Here is a 23,292-nt window from a genome sequence, read left to right as displayed (position 1 = left end):
TCAAACTGTTGACCCTTTTTGGTGGAAGGTTCCGAAGCAGTTGGCCAATACAGACCAATTCGTATCTGACTTAAGACTGATATAAATATTACATCGTGGCAGATTTGGACTATATCGAGTACTTCCTATACTTCATATGAGATATATGCAAATTATTGGAAAATGTGGATATATGCGTGAGGTAACAGATATAGCGGACCAAAGTACTCCATTTTTATACTTCATCTAATACAGACAAAAATAATGGTATGTAAAAAATTTGAAGTAAATCGAACATCGAATAATCGGGTGAAATAAAAAAATGCAACAAAGTCAAACGCCTAATTTTTACATTTTTTAAAATTTATTAAATGAAAGCAAACAAGTAAAAAAACTATAAGTTTAGGAACGAATTTGGCAATTCTCAAAAAAAAAAAATTAAAAATACCAAATGTAGCTGTTATAGTACGGTCTATACGACCACATGGACCTGCATAGGTGACTTTTGTCAAAAGCCATCACAATATTCAAATGCAAAACTTTAAAAAAATCGGTGATTAATGTAGCTAAAATCATCAAAAACCCGAATATACGAAGACGTGGACCTGCACAGACAATTTTCTGTCTTAGGCTTAGTATCCATTACGAACTTCAAATACCAAATTTGAAACAATTCCGGTGAATAATGTCACTAAAATCATCAAAATACCGAATATCTGGAAGTACCGTTATATGGGCACTATACGAAGATGTGGACCTGCACAAACAATCTTCTGTCATAGGCTGTAGCATCCATTTCGAACATCAAATACCAAATTTGAAACAATTCCGATCAATAGTGTCACTAAAATCATCAAAATACCGAATATCGGGAGGTACCGTTATATGGGAGCTATACAAAAACGTGGACATACATGGCCCATTTTCAATACCAAAAGTCCTACAGACATATTATACATTTGAGTAAAATTTTATCAATCTACTTCAATTCGTTCGGAAGCTAGAGTGATTTCCTCAGACGGATAGACGGACGGATGCTGATCAAGAATATATATACTTTGTGGGGCTTAAATTGTATATTTCGAGGAATGACAAACTTAGTATACCCTTAATATACTATGGTGGAGGGTATAAAAATGGCGGAAATAGCAACAAATTTTAGAATAAATTTAGATTTGTTCGAATTGATCGGAAATAGCACTAAATTGTAGAATAACTTTAGATTTGTTCGAATTGGTCACCTTTGGCACGAATTATGGCCTTCAAACGGCCAATGAACCATCACACGCTGCCCGAGTGTTGTTCTGAGGTATTTTGGCCTATTCCTGGCGAAGCGCTTGCTTGAGGTGATCGATACTTTGGTATTTTTTTAATGCCAACCTAGCTTTCCAAAATACTCCGGACACAATAGTCCAACGGATTGGTATCCGGAGATTTTTGTTGAAATTGTGCGCTGGAAATGAAGCGATGAACCTGTTAGAATGTTCAAGGTCTGCGGCCAAAAATTTTTAATACACCCTCCAGAACATTTTCGCGATAATATTCGGCAATTATTCTGATGCCACGTTTGATTAATACGAGCGGAGAGCGACCTTCGGTTGTTATGGCGGCCCACACAATCACCATGGCCGGCGCTTGAGTTCTGCTGGCCAATCGAAGGTGCACATTTTTAGCTGACCTCTTTGGCAAGTAAACACGATCATTTTGTTTATTTACAAACTGCTGGACAACGAATGTTTTCTCGTCGGAGAAAACCAAATTTGGCAGTTAACCACTTTCGGCCAAGCGAAGCAACTCTTTAGCTCTTTTGGGTCTATTTTCTTTCTGTTGCGGTGTAAGTTCTTGCACTTTTTTGAATTTCAATATCTTTACCCCGAGCTCATTTTTCAATATTTGCCGAATGGAATATTGCGATATGTTCAGCGCACAAGCCATTTTTCGGCCACTGCGACGCGGGTTTCGATCAAGTCGCTTCTTTACTTTTCGAGCCATTTCTGCAGATGTTGCTGTTTTCTTCCGTCCACTTCCTTGACGTCCGTCCACGCTACCATTATCACGGTAATGAGCGATGGTACGAGACACAAAAGATTTATTCACATTTAAATGTTGAAGTGCTCTAACGACAGCCACTTGTGATTTTCCAGCAAAAAATAAAGAAATCACACTATCACGCTTGAATTCCATTACGAATAATTTTAACAGCTATCGGACGAGTGGCTTAGAGAAGACAGCAGTCTGAAGTTGGTTGCAGTTTTTTTCTCACCCTCTATATATCATATGTTTCCAATCGTATATAACTAAATGGGAGTTTGCTTAACATAAATAATAATTTAATAATAACCTTAAAATTTTATGTGCACATTGTATACACATTTCAATATAATTTTCTACACATACACTCCGTTTACAAATTGCACAGGCAGCTTTTGTTAGTCTATAATTTTAATGGGACAAAAATTACAAATGCTTTCGTTACTATTTGAACTACTCATAGTCGTTGATATCGGAAGTACGTCACATTTAAGTTTACCTAGAATGGTTGTATTGCATGATTCTGATAGCATTGGATGTAATATGGTGATTAATTCTCTTGATGTTGTGGGTCCTACGTTATGCTTGTTAAGCCACTTCAGTATGTTGTTCATCATCAGGATCATTATCGTCAATATCTAACGAGATTTCTTGATCAGAAATTAAGTCTTTGGAATATAAACTTTGATCATTTAACTCGCAATGCTGATTTTCCTCTATTTCAGAATTCTCTTGATCAATGAATATTTCCTCATTCACATAAGACAAAGCGATGTCCTCCACAGAAATCCACGGCAGCGGGTTCTACGATACCGGATTGACCCGAAACAACAAGATCCCAGTTTCGGCCAGCGGCTGCCAACCCAGTATGTACATGTTTGTGTTTGTTTATTTTTCTGCATTGGGAGCAGCATATCCCGGAATGCTTGCTCCGGATTTTATTGGTCCGTGCCGGGATTGAGGAAAACCCCGGACCTTGGTTCTGCTCGGTTTGTCAGAACGTCATCCACCACAGATCTGTTTCGGTGCGATGTAATGGATGCAGAGAATGGGTGCACTTCAAGAACTGTTCCGGACTAAGGCGTTTGCGAGACTACAGCGAAAGGGATTATGTTGCGACTTGCTGCAGTAACGTAGTCCCCAGCGAGTCCACTTCTTCGTCGTCCTCATCTGAGACGTCGTCGGAGTATGGCACTCCACCGCAGTCTCCAGACAGCAACCAACTCCGCAGCACCTAACGCCACATGTCGCTGTTCCAACTCCGGATTGTGCAGCATTCTTGCAATTCAATTGCAACGGACTTCGAGGCAAAATAGATGAGATAGTGGAATTTATGAGTCGGAGGAATATTAAGATCGCAGCGGTGCAGGAAACCAAGCTGAATGAAAATTGCAGCCTACAACGTTGTTATGGTTACAACGTACTAAGGAAGGATCGCACCAGAAGTGGAGGTGGGGGATTAGCGTTCCTGTTACACCATTCTGTTCAGTACAGACCTATCTTGCTTGAGCTAGTCTCTAGTGACCCATACATGGAATGTATGGGGGTAGCAGTCAAGTGTGAAACTGCCGAGGTAGAGGTGCTTAATGTGTATATCCCGCCGATTAATAGCTGTGAACCGCGTTATTTGCCTGATATTAGCCCATTATTGGTAGGCAATAACCGCCTGGTACTAGGGGATTTTAATGCCCACCATGAGTTGTGGCATTCCGTCCTAGGTAATGACCAGAGGGGATCAGCGCTGGCAGAGCAGATTGACTGCTCCACATTCTGCACGGTTAACGAGGATGCCCCCACCCGAATAAGAGGAGAGTGTCACAGTTCGCCAGACTTAACCATAGTGTCACCCGGTCTGATAAATGACGTGACTTGGCAACCCGTCATTTCTCATGGCTCAGACCATCTCCCGATAATCGTCTCCATAAGCAGGTCGCCCGATTTCATAACCTCTGAACGCCGCACTTTCCTTAACCATGGGAAAGCTCACTGGCCAGAGTTCTGAGAATTCACCAACCGCCGCTTCAGAGAACTGCCCAACCCTTCTGATGTTCGGGTAGCAGAAAGGATTTTCCGAAACATCATCAGAGCTGCAGCCGCTCGCTATATACCTGCTGGTCGAATACCCGAGATAAGACCAAACTTCCCAGCAGAGGCAGCGGGATTAGCAAACGAGCGTGATGATCTCCGTCGTACCAACCCTACTGATCCTAGAATCAGTGATTTGACAGTGGAAGTCAACCGGTTGGTACAGGAGCATAAGAGGAAAAAGTGGCTAGACCATCTGAAGTGCTGCAACATTGGAACCGATATGAGTAAGCTGTGGGTAACGGTTAAGTCGCTCTCGAACCCTGGAAAAAGGATGATAGGACCTCAGTCACTTTTAACGACGTAACGGTGACTGATCCGAAGAGGTGCGCGGAATATTTTAATCGACAATTTGTTGAGCACCCCGAGACCAATAGGGCGAAGCGAAGAGTACTACGTCGTATCAGATCTCTTCCCGCCGAGGAGGAACCACCACAGTTTACGATGGGTGATGTTGCAAATGTCATCCGAAACGCTAAGTCATCCAAAGCGTTGGGCCCAGACGGAATCTCAATGGTAATGTTGAAGCAGCTGGATACGCCGGGAGTTGAGTACTTAACTAAAGTTCTTAATTTGTCGCTAGCCAACCACATAGTGCCCGAAACCTGGAAAATGGGCCGGGTGGTCCCGCTACTGAAGCCAGGCAAGGATGCCAGTAAAGGCGAATCGTACAGGCCGATTTCGCTTTTGTCGCCAGTAGCAAAGACTCTTGAGGCTTTACTCCTCTCCAGCATTAGAGAAAGCTATACAGTTGCCAACCACCAGCACGGATTCCGTCCACAACATAGTACCACAACAGCATTACACGCCATTTCCACACATATTAGTAGAGGACTGAACCAGAACAGGCCGTGTGACAGAACAGTGTTGGTAGCCCTTGACCTATCAAAGGCATTTGATACGGTCAATCATGCCACACTGTTCGAGGACGTGCAGAGAACTACCCTCCGGCCAAGTTTGATACGTTGGATAATTAACTATATGTGTGGACGCCAGTCGTACATGGAATTCCGGAACAAGAAGTCCAAAGCCCGTAGAGTGAAACAGGGAGTTCCCCAAGGTGGGGTGATATCTCCGGAACTGTTTAACCTCTACCTTTCCGGAATTCCTCGCCCTCCAGACGGCATTGAGATCGTAACGTATGCGGATGATTGTACGATCATGGCGTCGGGTCCAGTGGTCTATGACATATGCGAAAGGTTGAACCCTTATCTCACGGAGCTTGCCGCACACTTCCACGCGAGGAATATGAAGATATCCGCCACGAAATCAACGGCCACACTCTTCACCACATGGTCTGCGGAGATGAGAACACAGCTGAATGCTCACCACATGGTCTGCGGAGATGAGAACACAGCTGAATGTTCAGGTCGAGGGGAATCTAATACCGACCACGAACTACCCCAAGATTCTTGGGGTCACGTTCGACAGCATGTTCAAGTCGACAGCATGCGCAAGCCACAGCTATCTGCGACAAGATGAAAAGTAGGAACAAGGTCCTCAAGGCGCTAGCCGGCAGCTCTTGGGGTGCGGACAAAGAAACCTTGTTGACCTCTTATAACGCGGTAGGTCGGTCTGTGGTCAGCTATGCGGCTCCAGTGTGGTCTGCGAATACTAGTGCTACGCAGTGGAAGCATATCCAGACCTGCCAGAACACTGCCCTGAGAACTGCGACAGGGTGCCTCCTCATGACACCAGTGGACCATCTACATGAGGAGGCGAAAGTCCTTCCCTTACGTCAGCATAATCATATGCTTTCGTTGCAGTACCTGCTTGGGTGTTACCGTGAGAGTCATCCCAACCATCATATGGTGGATAAATCTCCCCCACCCAGGCGTGTCAGGAAGGACATACATGATCTAGAGAGGGAGGTCCAGCGCTATAAGAGAGAACCTCAAGATCAAGAAGCCTATCAGGCAGGTCTGAGTGGCATTCACACCGATGCAGTCGCGGATGCTATTAGCAGTTTTAAAGTGAATGCCATCCTCGGAGTACACCCCCCATCCATTGCAGCTGAAGAACGTCAGCTGCCTAGACAAACCAGGGTAGTTTTGGCGCAATTACGTTCAGGATGGTGTAGTCGTCTCAATTCGTATTGGGCACGAATTGATGAAGATGTGCTTGACGCCTACCCGGCGTGCGATACAGGACGCACAATACGCTACACCTCTTTAATTGCACAGCCAAACCTACCCAACTCACTCCAGAAGATCTCTGGCTACAGCCCGTTAAAGTAGCCGAATTTCTAAACCTGGAGCTGGAACCAGATTAGCAGAACGCAAACGCATATATGTACTACTGCTACAACAACAACAACAACTGAAATGTTAGTACATTGGCTCAGTTTGGAAATTGACAATAAATTTGCACACTACGTACATGTTTCAATTTGATGTCCACCACATATATGTCGAATACAATTAATTCGTCGTTTTGAACTTGGACAAAGTTTGCAATGACTTATTTCAGCAAGTGCAATGTATTTTTCAAATGCCTTGGACGATCGTATATTTTTCATCATTATGCCAACTTCTGGAATTCGAGAATGCAGTATTGACATTAATTCTAGGCATGCCTCAGTACGAATTTTACATATTTTTCGTTTCTATGTTAATTTTATTCTTGTTTTGTTAAAAGTCTTCCACGTCCTCCGTTTCTATTTCGGATATTTCAAAATTTCGATCACCAATAGAGAAGGTGTACTGTCTGTTACGAAGCTGTCAAATTTATCTTTTTGTTCTTCGTCATCAACACAATAGTATATATTTATTTTATAATCCATATTTTCATAGCTATTAATTATGTCTTCATTATCACTACCACTGCCTACTCTGCTATCACCGACATTATTTGGCACTGTGTCGAACTTTGTGATTTTGATCACACCCCAGGTTCACACCCGGATTGTACACCTCCCCAACCATCCTCTAGAAGCCTTAAATTTGATCTTAAGCTTATTGGCTATCTTTTTAGCTTTATTTGTGACTTGAGTACAATTTAATGTCTCTCTAATGCATAGATGCCCAATGTAATAGTATTGGTGAGAGCGACAAAATAACACTGGAAGAAAAGATTTTTCTATTCATTTTATTTAGTCGTCAACGAGATAGCGACGAAAGCATATGTGTGGCGGGTGTCGTCATTTTTTTTATTTTTCTATGAAATGTAAAATTAATGAATATACATGTTTTAGTAATACTCTTGATAAATGCATTTATTTAAGTAGTTTCAAAATGTTTTTTTAAATTATATTTCTTATTTTTTTTAATGTCTTATAACATATAAAACATTGCATATCATCAAAAGCATTTTGTATCATAAAATGCTTTTCAAATGACATCATTGACATATCGCAATAATTTTCAGTTTATGTGTTCGCTAACAGCAGTCTCGATTACGATTAAATGTAAATATTACACAGAACTTCTGCCTGTGTAGCTTGTCTCTCCCACTCATATTTCTGCTTTCCTATTGGTTGATTGGCGATCAAACAAAAGAGCGTAAGAATACGTGTGAGTTGAAATTGCTGAAATCAGCCACTACTGGGCATCTATGCTCTAATGTCTCTCCCTTGTCTATTTTTTGCATAACCAATGCATTTAGTTCTGCTTCTCCTTTTTTAAAAGCACCATATTTTACGCGCTTTTTGTTCAGATTGTCATCAACTGAATATAGTTTAATTATCCTTTTTTCATCAACTATGATTTGAGACATTGCGGCCTGAGATAAATAATATTCTGTAACAAAAGGCTTTCCTGCTCTCTATGCTCTTAAAGCGCTGTAATATTTCTAGCTTTTGCTGTATGGTAAAGGCCTTTAAAACTTAGCGAGACTTTGGTTTTGTTAGGAGTTGGTTCGTCATTATTAAAAAACAAAACGTCTGTTCCAATTGAGTACAAGTCATTAGAATGTCCTATCGCCAATGGATCGTTTTCGTCTTCATTTGTCACCCATTTGCAGTAGCTTTGAAATCAAGACCCAAAATCTCCAAACTCTAAGTTGAAGTCATTTCAAATAAGCATATCCATCTTTGCACTTTCTGTTATTTACCTTGTCAAATTTCACTGCATAGCAAATAAGTTCCCATCTATGATTTCTGTATATACAATGGATACGTACGAAAAAATTAATTAATTCTATCGCGTTAGAAAGGTTTCATTTCAGCTATAAAAGAATTCATTTAATTTGGAAAGCTACAAGTGTTTGTCTACAATATGTTATGTATTTCAAAAAATTAAATCCTTAAAAAATTCTGTTAAAATTTTAAAAATACCGAATATAGCCGTTATATTGGGGTCTATACGACGTGAACCTACATAGGCATTGTTTGTCATAAGCCATTACCATATTCAAATTCAAAAAATTGAAATAAACGGTGAATAATGTAGCTAAAATCATCAAAATATCGTATATAGGGAGGTACCCTTATATCGGTGCTGTGCGAAGACCTGGACCAGCATAGACAATTTTCTATTGTAGCATCCATTACGAACTTCAAATACAAAATCTCAAACTATTTTGTGGGGTATTGTACCTAAACTCTTCAAAATACCGAATATAGAAAGGTACTGATTTATGGGGTCTATACGAAGACCTGCACCTGCATAGACCATTTTCTGTCACAAACTGTAGTTCCCATTACGAATTCTAATTACGTAATTTAATAATGTTGCTAAAATCATCAAAATACCGAATATTGGGAGGTACCGTTAAATGGGGACAATACTAAGACGTGGACATAAACAGACAATTTTCTGTCACAGGCTGTAGCATGGTGTAATGATATCAAGGATACCATATGATTTTAATTTTTTTTTATTTTTTTGGCTTAATATGTCATCTTTATTTGTTTATGTATGTGTTTTCTTTTCAATAACAAAAAAAAATTGTCAGAAAATATTCAAATTCGCGTGTTTTCAAAATGTTTATTTCAACGTATGCATCGACAAAATCTAGAGTTTTTGTAGCGAAATAATCCTTTAGAGATATATAGTACATGATTTTGAAAAGAAGTGCTGACCTTTCATTCAGTTATCGCGGTTTTCAATTACTTATTCAAAATAAATGCAACAAGTTTTTTGATTTTTTATTGTTTTGATACTAATTCTGACATTACAAGCCAAACAGCAATTTTTTCAAAGTTGGCCTACCTTCTCTTCATTGTACAATGGGCTGTAGTATCCATTACGAACTTCAAATGCCAAATTTGAAACTATTCCGTTTAATAATGTTGCTAAAATCATTAAAATACCGAATATTGGGAGGTACCATTATATGGGGGCTATACGAAAACGTGAACCTACATGGCCCATTTACAAACTTAACCTGTCTACTGGAAAAATAAACATGTGTGCAAAATTTTAGCTTTCTATCTCAATTCGTTCGAAAGATAGCGTGATTACAACAGACAGACGAACATCGCTAAATGACTTAGATTTTTATGCTGGTCAAGAATATATATACTTTGTTGGGTCTGATATGAGTATTTCGAGGAGTTAGAAATGGTGAAGGGTATAAATAGTCACTACCTATACAATGTCTTTTTACTTTCAATGATGGCCCCATTGTATAAGGTAACAGTAAGTGCTGCCGTACAGGCGTCACCTGAAAAATAAACTAGGAATTTAAACAAATTTCTATAACTTGCTACCGTTACTTCCAGTTACTACAATATTTGTTTCTTTTATGAATAAAATGAATTCAGAAAAAGGATTCGTTGTTCTTAATTTGCATGAATTTTATTATAAATTCAATATTGTTCATAATAAAATTTACACCTCTATTACCTTCAACATTACTTCATCACCCAGTAATTTGTTTTTATTTTCCAGTTTCAAATTATTTGCAGTTACTTTTAATTTCAGATAACAATACGAAATGACATGCGCTAACCAAAGGCAACCGATTATAGTTTTCTATAGAAATGATATGCATTGTAATTGTAAAATATGTCTGTGCAGAGAAAAAGACACATTCGTATAGAGAAATGATTCATTCCCCTACCTGTTATGTGACATCTTAATTAAAAACGTATGGCAAGCGATTTGCAAAATATATTCCATTTTCTAACTATTTACCGGTTTTTTAGTACACAATTTCGTGATGTTTTCATTTTAATTAGTCTCGAGCTGTATAAAAATCATCATTTTTTTTTATTAAAATTCACATTTTGTACCTTTCATAATTTACGCCAATACGAGTGATTACATTCGATGCAACCATGCCATGAGTTATCAATTCGAAGTGAATTGCTTTTCATTAGAAAAGACCTTCATTCATTCATTTTGTTTACAGAATAATTTTCGCTTATATAGAAAAATAGTATATTTTCCAGTATTTTATTTTCATAGGATGAAAAGACGACAAAATACAGGTTGGGCGTCTTTTGGACTAAAAATATATTCGCTATAATACTATATTTCAATTACAGCCACTATTGGAAGCAATAAGCAAAACGTCCAGTGAAAGCAGCCTACTCATTCCAGGAATTATTTGGTACATAAAGTGATTTAAAATAAACCGTGAATTTTCGTGCAGTGAACTTAAAATTCGGATTGTTTATTTTATAAATATAGAGCAATATCACACAAATATGGAACCGGTGAACTACAAACAAATTGACGAAGCCATGAGTAAATGGGCCCAGGAAATGAGACAAAGTAATGTTATTATAACAGCTACAATGGCGCAGGAGAAAGCTCAGGAAATTGCAAGGGCATTAGGACAAGACTTCACTCCCTCAGCTGATTGGCTGTTCAAGTGGAAGGAACGAGAAAATCCTCAATTTGGGAGGCGACCGATGGCTTCGGAACAAATGGAAACTTCGTATGGGAATGATGATATTTTAAAAGGGTTGCTTGTAAGAACTGATATGCAACAGGAAAACAGTCAAATGCCAACAAATAAGTCCGATTCCGAATTACAAAATCCAATTGATTTACCAAGATACAATACTGAAGGCCACGGACACTACTCAATGGACTATAGCAGCAGAGACCTTAGTAAATGTGAAATGCAACAATCAACGACATTCCCCGACGCTTCACCTCCTTCTTCGGCTAAAAAAGTTCCATATAGCTATGAACCAGTGTATGTCCTTACCAGAACTGGAAGATATCGTAAGGAAAAGACATTTCTTACATTACTGCAGAAGCTGGAAATCCTACAGCGCATAAAAAATGGTGAAAAGAGGAACGACTTAATTAACGAATACCGGCTTTCACAATCAGCGATGTCACAAATTGTAGCTGATGAGAAGAAGATACTCAAATTGGCTGCTATTGGCCAAAACCTGCAAATGAAACGTATACGGGGCGGCATTTTCAAGGGTGGGGAAGCTGAACTCAACACTTGGGTTTTAAAAAAAATTGATGATGGCGAAACCCTTACCCGTTCCCAAATAAAAAATAAGGCTAGAGAGATTGCAGAGCGTTTGAACATCGATTTTAAAGCATCTACCGGTTGGTTGGAAAAGTGGAAAGTTCGCATGAACATGGACTTTAATGAAAATCATGTATTGCAACGCAAGGTACCATTGTATATACCAAACCAAGAGGAGGAGGAACCATATATGACAAATGAGGCTCACATTCCAGAGACATGTTATGGCACTGATGACGATGAACAAATGGATGACGAGTACGATCAAAGCAAACAAGACAGCAATCTTTCATATGATCAAAATGATCACTCTTTGGACATAAAACCTTTGATTAGTGGTCAAGGTCACATGTTGGATGCAACCGAAGTAGAACCTGAAGATATAAAACCTATTATAAATTCTACACTGCATCATAAGACAGTTCCTGAACGACAACCACAGAGTTCTACGCCACCACCCGCCGCCCCAACACAAACACTGCACCAGAAAGTACTAAATTGGCTCAGCAAGCATAACATTGGTCCAACAGCATCAATAGAACTACTGACTATTTTGCATCCCATTATCACAGAGGCATGCAACTCCGGCAAATAAGATTAGTCCGAAAATTTGTTCTCAAAATACATGTAGAATCATCGACGACCACTTAATTTAGTTAATTTTACTGTACTTTATATTAAAGTAATCATAAATTATATTATTGTTTATAGATTAAGAAACAACCAAAAAATAAATTATCTTTAATATTTCAACTCCTTTGCTGTATCCTGTTGATCACTCCGAGTTGATGCTCCCTCTTCCAGTAGTTGCTTTTGTCTCTCTGGCCGGACAACGGTATAGTATCGCCAGCCTCTCATGCCAAGTAAAAAGGTCCCGTATAGTGTAACACCGATACATGCATAGACGGCACCACGGTGGAGTTTGTCGAGCAAACCACGTCCACCAATACGTTTCTTTTGCATCTTGGAAATGTACTTTTGGGGTAAATCCTTATTTCTTCTGCAAGAATGATTTCAACAGTTCCTACTGTTTTGTAACCTACAATTTGCGCACGACAATCGGAACATATGATTCAAAACTTATCGATAAGTAGCTGTTTGAGCACAATAATAAGGTAGCGTTTATAAGCCGAAACGGGGAAAAGGTAATATTCTGGAAATTAATTGAATTTTTAACGCTCTCATATCCTTCCTCTCAATGGCTCTGTTGAGTACCAGCAAGAATCTACTAGTTTTGCAATTTTCTTCGATATCACAAAGGGAAAATATAAAAAAAAATATTACAAATAAAGATTACTACTTACTAAACCTGCAAAATTTATTTTAATTTTGAAAACAAAGCTACCAATTCGTTAAAAGTTAATGTTCATTTTTATATACAAATAGCACACTCATGGTAGATTACTAGGTAACCCTTTCAGGCCAGCTTGTATCAATTTGATATGTCAAAAAATTGTTGTAATTTGAATTCGCCTTCATTTACACATAAGAAAATTGTTGCATGATTTCAAACTTTAACAATGCTATTGATAGAAAATCGAGATTTTACGTTTTTATAGAGTATGAGGGAAAAAGTGTATATTCAACATATGGTAGGCATAGGTAATATGGAGATCTAAAATTCGTGGATATTTGAAATAAGTGAAACAGGGAATCAATTTCATATAGGAGATAAACCGATACATGGAATTTCATCATCTTATTTGTACGGATTTTAAACAATGTTATACAATATAGGGCTTCAACAGTGAAAGGTGAATGATTCCAAAGCATATTGGATTGGTTTGGGGAACAAAACATTGGCAATTTTTGGGGTGTGATTAAATATTGAGATAATTTTTTTATTTCAAATTGTTCGAATGTATTAAAGTTATCTATACATAAAAGACTTCCTGTCTGCTATACATTTCATAGCTGAGCAAATAATACGCGTGGACTCCATTTCCAGTCTCTGTGATTTTCAAAAATGTTGTATTGAACGTGCTATAATCAAACCAAGATGCAGCGGCTTCAGCATTACTTTCAGTCGATGTTGGAAGTTTTGAATATTTGCTTTTGTAATAGAAAAAACAACAATTTTGAAAATTTTTAATTCAATATTTTGATTGGAAAAACAATTTGCCCCAAATTTTGTACTTCAAATCAATTCGCCCTGACTACAACTTTGACACATCAAGTTTCCAAAAAAGTAGCTTTGTTGTAATTTTCGCCTATGTTGTTATGTACTGATAGCCGAAAATTAACGAGTTTAAAAACTAGAAGTTCTGTCTAAGTAATCTTATTTATTAAAATGGATAATCAAAGCATTCCTCGACTGCCAGGACCAGCTATAAATCCCATAGTAGAAAATTCAGATGAGCCACAGCCAAGTCTATCGGATTTACATGATTTTGAACCCAAATTAGAATTTGATGATTCGGAATTATTGGCTGTACCATTTACACACACAACACATGATGTGATGGACGAAGATTTTGTTATTGCAGAAGATCCGAATGATGAATCAACTGAAATTGTGAATCCACTAGAAGATGATTTTGAAGATCAACTGAGAGAGGAAAATGAAAATTTCAGTATTTCACCAAAACGAAAAAACTGTGATTTTTTGGGTACCGACAAACAAGGACGCCACATATTTGGTATATACGCCTCCAGATTCCCGGAAAAATCACAAATGGAAAGTTTTATTCGGGACATTATTAAAGAAATCGAACCCTATGTTGAAAATGACTATATCCTGGTATATTTTCATCAAGGTCTAAAAGAGGATAACAAACCATCAGCCCAATTTCTATGGAACTCGTATAAGGAACTGGATCGCAATTTCCGCAAGAATCTGAAAAATCTTTATGTTGTCCATCCTACCTGGTTTATACGTGTCATATGGAATTTCTTTAGTCCATTCATTAGTGAAAAATTTCGTAAAAAGCTTGTCTACATCTCAAATTTAGATGAACTTCGGCAGGCATTGGGTCTATCGAAATTAAAATTACCCGATAATATATATAATTTTGATGATAGCCTAAATCATTCACGTCGGCATGTTTCTATAAACTCGAACATTGACGATAGGTCAACGCACAAACAAATGGCTAAAACTGCACAATTTGGTGTAACGTTGAAATTCATCGTTACAAATAGTCCTTGCTTAAATTCAATACCGCCCATCGTACGTAAATGTGTCGACTCATTGTCGATAACTGGCATGATTGATACCGAAGGCATATTCCGTCGTTCGGGAAATCATTCAGAGATTATAGCTTTGAAGGAGCGTGTTAATCGTGGTGAAGATGTCGATTTAAAAGATGTTATAGCCGGTCTATTGAAAAGCTTCCTTAGAGATCTACCCGAACCACTATTAACATTTGAATTGTACGAAGAAATAACAAGTTTTCTTGAATGGCCTAAAGAAGATAGATCCCGCAATGTAACGCAATTGATACGCGAGAGACTGCCTGAAGAAAACTATGAATTATTTAAATATTTAGTGGAATTTTTAGTAAGGGTTATGGAGTGTGAAGATCTAAACAAAATGACATCTTCGAATTTAGCCATTGTCTTCGGTCCCAACTTTCTGTGGTCGGATAGAAAAACAACATCCCTAGATGAAATAGCTCCCATAAATGCATTCGTTGACTTTGTATTGCAAAATCAAAAGGACATTTATTTAGTTGACATCAATCAAGGACCTACGCCTATTGGCTGAAAAATCAACTAAAATATTCTTTGGATATAATTATGGCGGCAATATTTATGTAATGTGTATCGTTAAATAATAATTCTGAAAACAAGAAAAGGGATCCCAAACTAATTCTTAAAAAAAATATAATTAAAACTAATTAAGCTAACCAGAATTAACACAATGGCAATTATCAGAAAAAGAACAGCGGAAGAAATTATGGTGTTGAAACATCACATATATACAACTAGATTTTAATGTTAAGTGTATATTATAAAATAAAAAAATATTAATTAAGGTGCAAGCATGGAATAACTACTGTTTTGGTATTTTAATATAACTATTTCTTTATTTGTGAGAGTTCGGGAACCAGCACAAATTGGACATAAAGAAACATTCCTGCTACCACATGATGCATATTCATATGCTTGCAAAGAACAGGTTATTTAAATGCGGCGTATGATAGTTTAAAAAATAAACAAAATTCATTTGGTTCAAACATAATCTGTAATCATATAAAAATAACATTTTTTAAATTTTAACCCAACAATATATTTATTTTTGTTATAATTCTAACTATATACTCTATTTACCAAAGAATGTGTTTTATTGGAAATCTTAAAGAATGTCGTGTGTTTTTTTTTACAAATTTCTTCTATTTTCTATTACTAATGTCACAATTCCAATAACGGTGCGGTATTGAATACCACCCATAAAATTGATGAATTTACACTTTTACAATTAGTATATTTTGTTTTTTCCCCCAAAAGTCGTATGCTTTCAATAAAATTATTTGGAAAAAAAAATTGGTTATCGTAGTAAAAACTTTTACATTCTTTCCGTTATGGAACTGTTTAGTTCTAGAATCTTGCACCCATGGTACAATAAAAAGGTAAGGTAGAGCTTACAGCTGATTACAATTTTTTCTAAGTGTGTCCGACTTCTGCCAATTTGTGTATGTATTTATTGTTCAGAAAAACAAACTATTTTCAAAATTAATGATGGGGGGACGCACATTAAAGCTATTCGCAAGTTTTGCCATGGAATTGAAATATCGAACAGTTTAGATCACATTTACCTAAATTTAATCATTAGGAAATATATGTAATAAATGGAAACAGCTTGTTGAATGTAAATTCGACAGGAAGCGGACATAGCCTTAGGGGTGTATTTCTATAGTTTTACGAAGCTGTCCTAGCTTCTTATTGTACCATACTTGCACCACTACAACAATCCCTCGGAATTCGTGGAAAAAGCAACATGCCTTTCAAATTTAGAAAACATAAAATATACGACTATTACTATGTTCCAGAACTGCAAGAATCATAGTAGAAGCATATAGGTAGACGCATCAAGGCTTGAAAACATTGTCAAAATTTTTAAAATGTTTTATGAAAAATAAGTGGATTTTTAAATGTTTATTTTATACGACGCAAATCAGAGGTTGTTATAATATGAATTTTTCAACAATATTTACAAACTTTAATCATTTTTCATTCAACATTTTCAATTCCAAAATCGGTTTTACAGTTCATTGTCCACGCAGCTGTGTCGATGTGACTACCTGTATTCTTCTACCATGGCAAGAATGCAAAAATTTTTACTACGATAACCGATTTTTCCTTTATGATATGGTAAACAAGCATGCGTTTTCCCTTTTTCTTTTCTTTCGCTAAAAAGACTCCGCTCCGTTTGTGCAGTAAAATAACTTTTTTATATATTATCAGGGAAAAATCGCCACATTGCACAGATTTGAAATTTTATTTTAAAAAAGTGGATGCCTGTAAAAAGAAGTTAAGGTTGACAACATTGGTAGGAGTTATTTTTAAAAGAACAAAAAACAAGGGAACGGTTGAGGATTGGTGACTCTTCCCTGCCTTCCCCCCTGGTAAACATTACCAACGTTCTCCATTAATAAACAAAAATTGCTTTTATAAAAACAACAATAATAGGATTAAGCCCGACCCCTTTTCAATAACAAAATTGGCCTATTCCAGAACAGCAAGAATGTAAAATTTCTTAATACTGTTCTGTTATGCTAAGTTTACATGACACGCGATTCGCTCCCTATTCCTTGTTCGACCATTAATTAAGATATATCTACTTAATTTCCCACTCAAAATTTGCTGAGCGAACAATGATTTTTGTTCCTTTGTTCCATTCAAATCACTCTCAAAATTAAGATGAAATGAGTGCCATCGCTAAAAAATGAGAGCACTTGTCAAAAAAATAAATTATGACGTTTAAAAATTCAAAATAGTAAAATTTAATGAAATTTTGTAAAATTTTGGGAAGACTGAAAATTATCAATGAAAACTACAATGTTGAATGGCGAATGTACATTCAAACGAAAGTAAATTTTGTTTTCTCTCTCATCCGAAGTGGCCATTTTGTCCACGAGTTGAAATTTCCACAGAACGCTGAAAATAAAAGGGGCAATATTTTCAAAATGTTTATATCGTCAGAAAAAATGATTGACAATTGTCTCTCCAGCAGAATTTAAAATAGAAAAATACAAAAATATGTTCAAAATGTGAACATTTACACAAAAATGTGAACATTTACAAAAAATTTAAAAAAAAGGACTTATTTTACTATGAATTACGAGAGCGAACAACATGATTGAAAGTGCAATGAGAGCATAGCATTACTGAACTTTAATTTTTGTTGCTTTTGGTACTGGAAAAAAGTCTATACATTTTTTTTAAATAATCGATTACATTTCGATTAATCGATTTGGAGAAAGTATGTTTATAAATCCCTACATTCTGCTTCTTCTTCCTCTTTCTTTGCAATTTGATCAATACTAGATTTGCAACGCCACGCAATGTCGGGACTTAATTTAACTGTAAAAGTGCATCCTGTGGTGCTGTTCCAGGTTGTAGATGCCTACGAAAGGCGTAATGCAGATTCCCATCGTGTCATCGGTACCTTATTGGGTAAGTTAAACTGGAAGAGTGCCAATCAAAGTTGGGTGTAAACACGCTGTCATTCTTTGCAGGCTCTGTTGATAAAGGCGTTGTTGAAGTGACAAATTGCTTCTGTGTTCCCCACAAGGAACACGATGATCAAGTTGAAGCTGAATTGAGTTATGCTTTAGATTTATATGACTTAAATCGTAAAGTAAATCCCAATGAAAATGTTGTGGGTAAGTAAACATAACCTCAATTTTGTTGTATACGGACGAACATTAACGTCATTACCATTTTCGTTTTTAGGCTGGTGGGCAACTGGTAACGAAGTAACCAATCACAGTTCTGTAATCCATGAATACTACGCCCGTGAATGCAACAACCCAGTCCATTTGACTGTTGATACCTCTTTGCAAGGTGGTCGTATGGGTCTGTGTGCCTACGTCTGCATTCCATTGGGCGTTCCTGGTGGTAAAACCGGTTGCATGTTCACTCCCATCCCCGTGGAAATGACCTGCTATGAACCTGAAACTGTGGGTATAAAGTTGTTGCAAAAGACCATTGGAAATTCAGCTCCACACCGCACTAAGACGGTATCGCCCATGTTGGACTTGGCACAAATATCAGAAGCCGCTACCAAGTTGCAAAGCTTGTTGGAGCTTATTTTGAAGTATGTTGAAGATGTTATTGCTCACAAACAACCCCCAGACAATGCGGTAGGACGTCAGCTTTTGGATCTTATCCACTCGGTGCCACACATGTCCCATGAACAATTCACCCAAATGTTCAATGCCAATGTTCGTGATTTATTGATGGTCATCACTCTATCCAATCTTATTAAGACACAACTACAACTGAATGAAAAATTGACTTATTTGCCAACAAATTAAACGGGTGGCGTTTGGAGAACACATTAAAAATAGTTGTACTTTTTTAACCAAAACACAGTAAAGGACGTTTCGGAGGGAGGAAGTTGACATAAGTGTTTTATACGTTTTAAGTGGAATTTTGTGTAAAAAGAGAGAGATAAGGGAATGTATTATCTTATGTATAAACGAAATAAATTTTTATGCACTTTTGTCTACTTCACAATTACGGTTGTCACAACTTTTTTAAATTCTAATCTTCGAGTTTTATAAAAAATGTATATTTCTAAAGGAAATCTGTGGTGGTAAACTTATGGTAATTGTTAGTTATTGTAATTTTTTAATCCGGATTGGAGCCTTCAAAAAAAAACAAAAACTGAAGAAATGTTGGGAAAACCGTAAATTGGCCATAGTGACTAGAAAAGTATGGTGGGGGACTGGACCCCTTGATAACAGTCAACGTTTACACAATTTTTTTTTCAATTTTCATGGAATTTTATTTTTCGGTCGTATTAAAAATTCACTAAAGATCTTATTTCGCTCCTCAAGAAATTGATATTTTAGACAATGAAATGTTTCTTGTGAAAAATAAACAATATATATTTTCATATTTTCAATCTCCTCTTACTTATTGACCATTGAAAAAATTTCAAAGTTTGTTTTTTTTTCTATTTATTTTGTTTTGCGTCTACTGATATAATACTTAATAATAGAAAAGTACCTCTAAAAGAACACCGTAGATTTTTACTTATTGGTTATGTTACCGATAACAGCTTTCGCTGTAGCCTCTAAGGCTTGATTTACAGGTTGCTTGATAGTTTCCACGGTGGAATGTACGGCAGCTGCTGTGTTAGCAGGAACATGGAAGAAATACAACATAAACCCGGCAGCCAACAGAAAGTGGGCGCCAAGTATACCAATAATTAGGAAAAGGGAATATTTGGAATTTCTCAATGCAGGCGTGAGAACAGCAATTAAAACTGAACCGGACAATAGTGCAGCAGTTATTACCAAAAGCCACTGCAGTATGGAAAGCTATAAGGAATAAGATAATATTGGTATAAAGAAAAGATTTCATTTAAATACTGATACATACCTGTATGACCCAAAGAATGGAAACAGGAATGTAGATGGCCAAAGAGTACCCGTAAACGCACATAAGACTTAGCAGGGAAGGTGTATAATCAGCCTGAAAAATATTGTGAAGCGAATAATTAGAGGGGTTATTATTTCGCAAAATGATTATCGCTTACATTTTCTGTTTCAAGTCCTTCCTGTAGTGGTTTTAGGCTATACTTAAACAAAGCCCACAGGGCACCAGGCAAGAAATTAACATATATAAATATACAAGTGGCTGCATATGAGACCAAATGAAAATTATAACGCCACTGATAGTTGTCGCTTTGGTGTTGAAGATAGTTGGCTATATTACCACTGATGGCAATACAGAAAATCTAAAAATGGGTTTAGTTAAATTCGCTGACAGTTTGCTGTGGCAGTTAACTCACCAGGGTTGTGGTAATCCAAAATGGTCCATACAAGTCTGGGTTAAGTCCAATGTGTGATTTAAGATAATTGCTTGGTGCTCTTTTCGGTATCATGGAATTAGCTATGCGTTCCAACACCATATAAGTATCAACATCAAAAAACTTTTGATAGTATTCAATTGTTAGGAAAGATGTTTTGCTTGGTGTTGCTGTAGCAGGTTCAGGCAGGCCGGTGTCTTTTCCACCACCCCCTCCACCACCAGATGACATTCCCCCGGAAAGAATATTAGCCGAATTACTCATGTCGTAAATCAAATCAGACATGGGATCTCCACGTTGACGTCCACTCTGCCCAGAGCCCGTTGAATGCGATGGAGAATTGACATTTATTTGTGCTGGTGGACTACTAGTGCTGGGTGTATTACTGTAGTCCTTAAATTGTAATAAGTCATCAGACATTTTGGTGTTTTACCTGTGCAATAGAAAAGTTAAAGGTTTATTACTGATGATACGAATAAGTCTCTTGTAATATGACTTATGAATAGATTTGATGCCAGGCATCTGCCGGTAACTTCAAGAACAATTCTTTTGGTTAAAGTATAGTATGTATATATAAATTATTATTCTAATGTGTCTTTTTATCGCCCAAATATTAACCAAAAGGTGGGAATTCCAATATTTTTTTCTCGTTAAGGACATGTTTCATCCGCCCAAAAAAGTACAACGCCACCCCACTGCTATGGGCTTTGTTGTCAAGCTTATCGCTAGCAATTGCCCACGATGATTCATTTTCATCAAAATATTTGTAAAATCCCCACATTATTACCTCCCTTTGGAGACGTAAATCTGTATTCTTAAGCACGAAAATGAAGAAATTTAACAATAATACACTTTTTTCCTCCTGAACACGTCAAAACGTCAGTTATTGTTGACATTTGGGTTTGTCATGCATTTTGTTGTTGCATGTCGTAACGGTAGTACTTTTAGGGAAGCGTATGCCATGCGTCTTACTCTTTGACACATCAGCTGATAATAAAGATGTGTTGCACAGGGTTCACACAAGGCAGATAAGGTTATTATAAATTATATTATTATTATAAAATTAAATTATCTTTGAAACGCAACACTACATTGACATTTTAGTACTTTACCTTTATAAAGGGTTCCAATATAAACAAGTATGTAAAATATGGGTTTGCCAATACATGTTATTTGATACTCGCCAATACATGTAATTTGATACTCGTTCTCATTTACTGACATTTTGAGTTATCGAACAACATTTTGTACAAAACAATACAAAATATTGGGTTATTGAAGTCTTCGCAGGACATACTTTATGATATATCAGAAAGGGATGTTAGAGCCGCACTCGAATCTTGCCGTCGTTTTTCCTTATAATTTGACATTAATATGCCTAGCGATGATGGGACGCTAATTAAGTACCCTCACTTTAAGTCATGATTGCATACATAATGTTGTGTATGATATTAAAAAAATACAAAATATTAAAATGTGTTGTTCGATAACCCAAAATTCCAGTAAATGAGTACGGCCTTGGCAGTTGAGTTAAAAGAAATAACTGTTTTGTGGCCAATATAAAAGTGTTATAAATTATAGGCAATAATTTACTTATTTGGATTATTAGTCCGATAATTTGTGTTCAACCATGTTACAATGAAATCAAGGTAACTTCATTCACAGTTCTGCATTTCAGTAAATTATCTTGTCAAATTAAATTCCATAGAAAATAAGTTCCCATCTCTGACTTGTGAATTTACAATGGACATGTAAATAAACATTTGTGGAATGTTAAAGACCTGCAAGAATTTAAAAGTTTTTAAAACGATAACCGATTTTCCCTTCATGATATCAGAAAAAAATGGCAAAACTAGTAGTATCTTGCAGAACCTGCAATAGAGCATTAGTCTTTTCCAGAACTGCAAGAATTTAAAAAGAAAAAATTTGATTACATGACTTTACCTTCTTATTATCACCCTGCGTTCAACGTTGTATTATACCATTTAATAACAAATTTTCACCATAAAAATTGCACTGATTTCTTCTTCTCAACAAGTTAAAAGTGAAATGAATTCATTGTTCAAAATTGCTGACTTTTCAAATTCGATATGACGTTTTGTGATTTCATTTTTCATTTATTTATATAAAAATTTACTGCAGGGCAATCATGGTATAATTATTAGAAGGCAAACTAATTCGACTGTTATGTAATATTGGTATCAATTTACATATGTGTTGTAGTATCATATTTTGATATAATGTGGAGAATTCCCCCTGATAACAGAAATAAAAAGTCATTTTACTTCACAAAACGCCGAAGATGAAAAAAATTTTTAGCAGTAAAGAAAAAATGAAACCGTATTTGTTAATATATTCGTATTTTTTCTGTTTTCTAAATCTGCAAAATGTAGTTTACCTTATAAATATATATATTTAGATGCATCAAAGCTTGGGAACATTGATATGTCAAAAATTTAAAATGTTTTTTTTTTTTCAAATATAAGTAGATTTTTATATGTTTCCTTATACGACGTCATTCGGAGGTTTTTATAATACGCGTTTTTCAAAAATTTTTACAAATTTAAATAATTTTTCATTCAAAAATTTAAATTTCAAAATTGGTTTGACAGTTTATTGTCCCAGTAGCTGTATCGATGCGTCTACCTGTATTCTTCTACCATGACATATTGCTTTTCACGATTTCTCGAATTGTTTCCATATAGTTGTAGATAAAGCCAACAATGAAAATCAAGCATTTTCATAATCCAAATTCCAAAAATGAAATTTTTGAGATTAAAATAATTTACATGGTAAAATTAAGAAGGTAAAGTCATTTCAAATATGCATTCCCA

At 36.4% G+C, this 23,292-nt stretch overlaps 5 protein-coding genes across 7 annotated transcripts; 3 read left to right on the top strand and 2 right to left on the bottom strand.

Moving 5' to 3' along the window:
• The first annotated feature begins 10,324 nt into the window (after positions 1-10,324).
• Positions 10,325-12,228, top strand: LOC101901356 (uncharacterized). 2 transcript variants are annotated; one of them, XM_011292935.3, is made up of 3 exons: positions 10,325-10,468; positions 10,526-10,590; positions 10,671-12,228. In XM_011292935.3, exon 3 carries the CDS (start codon positions 10,688-10,690, stop codon positions 12,068-12,070), a length of 1,383 nt encoding a protein of 460 aa, XP_011291237.1. In that variant the 5' UTR covers positions 10,325-10,468; positions 10,526-10,590; positions 10,671-10,687; the 3' UTR covers positions 12,071-12,228. The 2 variants fall into 2 exon arrangements, with proteins under 2 accessions (XP_011291237.1, XP_005180476.1); XM_005180419.4 differs by having other exon boundaries at positions 10,526-12,228.
• Positions 12,127-12,553, bottom strand: LOC101901520 (uncharacterized). The gene has a single exon (XM_005180420.4). It carries the CDS (start codon positions 12,436-12,438, stop codon positions 12,217-12,219), a length of 222 nt encoding a protein of 73 aa, XP_005180477.1. The 5' UTR covers positions 12,439-12,553; the 3' UTR covers positions 12,127-12,216.
• A 1,122-nt stretch (positions 12,554-13,675) lies between these two features.
• Positions 13,676-15,704, top strand: LOC131800835 (rho GTPase-activating protein 68F-like). The gene has a single exon (XM_059118605.1). The coding sequence runs from the start codon at positions 13,766-13,768 to the stop codon at positions 15,179-15,181; it is 1,416 nt and encodes a 471-aa protein (XP_058974588.1). The 5' UTR covers positions 13,676-13,765; the 3' UTR covers positions 15,182-15,704.
• Positions 15,705-17,930: 2,226 nt separating this feature from the next.
• LOC101901685 (eukaryotic translation initiation factor 3 subunit F-1) lies at positions 17,931-19,158 on the top strand. The gene is made up of 3 exons (XM_005180421.3): positions 17,931-18,093; positions 18,156-18,302; positions 18,373-19,158. Exons 1-3 carry the CDS (start codon positions 17,982-17,984, stop codon positions 18,954-18,956), a joined length of 843 nt encoding a protein of 280 aa, XP_005180478.1. The 5' UTR covers positions 17,931-17,981; the 3' UTR covers positions 18,957-19,158.
• A 429-nt stretch (positions 19,159-19,587) lies between these two features.
• LOC101887222 (protein YIPF1) lies at positions 19,588-21,401 on the bottom strand. 2 transcript variants are annotated; one of them, XM_005180422.4, is made up of 5 exons: positions 21,246-21,401; positions 20,441-20,891; positions 20,186-20,386; positions 20,029-20,121; positions 19,588-19,967 (listed from the first exon to the last, which is right to left on the bottom strand). In XM_005180422.4, exons 2-5 carry the CDS (start codon positions 20,876-20,878, stop codon positions 19,677-19,679), a joined length of 1,023 nt encoding a protein of 340 aa, XP_005180479.1. In that variant the 5' UTR covers positions 20,879-20,891; positions 21,246-21,401; the 3' UTR covers positions 19,588-19,676. The 2 variants fall into 2 exon arrangements, with proteins under 2 accessions (XP_005180479.1, XP_058974587.1); XM_059118604.1 differs by lacking the exon at positions 21,246-21,401 and adding an exon at positions 21,077-21,187.
• Positions 21,402-23,292: the final 1,891 nt, after the last annotated feature.

This window comes from Musca domestica, unplaced genomic scaffold (genome assembly GCF_030504385.1).
Source record: "Musca domestica strain aabys unplaced genomic scaffold, Musca_domestica.polishedcontigs.V.1.1 13, whole genome shotgun sequence".
In the NCBI taxonomy this organism is placed as follows: Eukaryota; Metazoa; Arthropoda; class Insecta; order Diptera; family Muscidae; genus Musca; species Musca domestica.
This window is presented reverse-complemented; position numbering and strand designations above follow the sequence as displayed.

Excerpts from the sequence above, each read along its gene's own strand:
- LOC101901356 (XM_011292935.3), top strand. The coding sequence starts at position 10,688 with ATGGAACCGGTGAACTACAAACAAATTGACGAAGCCATGAGTAAATGG.
- LOC101901520 (XM_005180420.4), bottom strand. The coding sequence starts at position 12,438 with ATGCAAAAGAAACGTATTGGTGGACGTGGTTTGCTCGACAAACTCCAC.
- LOC131800835 (XM_059118605.1), top strand. The coding sequence starts at position 13,766 with ATGGATAATCAAAGCATTCCTCGACTGCCAGGACCAGCTATAAATCCC.
- LOC101901685 (XM_005180421.3), top strand. The coding sequence starts at position 17,982 with ATGTCGGGACTTAATTTAACTGTAAAAGTGCATCCTGTGGTGCTGTTC. Across the intron at positions 18,094-18,155 it reads TGTCATCGGTACCTTATTGG|GCTCTGTTGATAAAGGCGTT; the intron begins GTAAGTTAAACT and ends CATTCTTTGCAG. Across the intron at positions 18,303-18,372 it reads TCCCAATGAAAATGTTGTGG|GCTGGTGGGCAACTGGTAAC; the intron begins GTAAGTAAACAT and ends TTTCGTTTTTAG.
- LOC101887222 (XM_005180422.4), bottom strand. The coding sequence starts at position 20,878 with ATGTCTGATGACTTATTACAATTTAAGGACTACAGTAATACACCCAGC. Across the intron at positions 20,122-20,185 it reads AAGGACTTGAAACAGAAAAT|GCTGATTATACACCTTCCCT; the intron begins GTAAGCGATAAT and ends AATATTTTTCAG. Across the intron at positions 19,968-20,028 it reads CCATTCTTTGGGTCATACAG|CTTTCCATACTGCAGTGGCT; the intron begins GTATGTATCAGT and ends TATTCCTTATAG.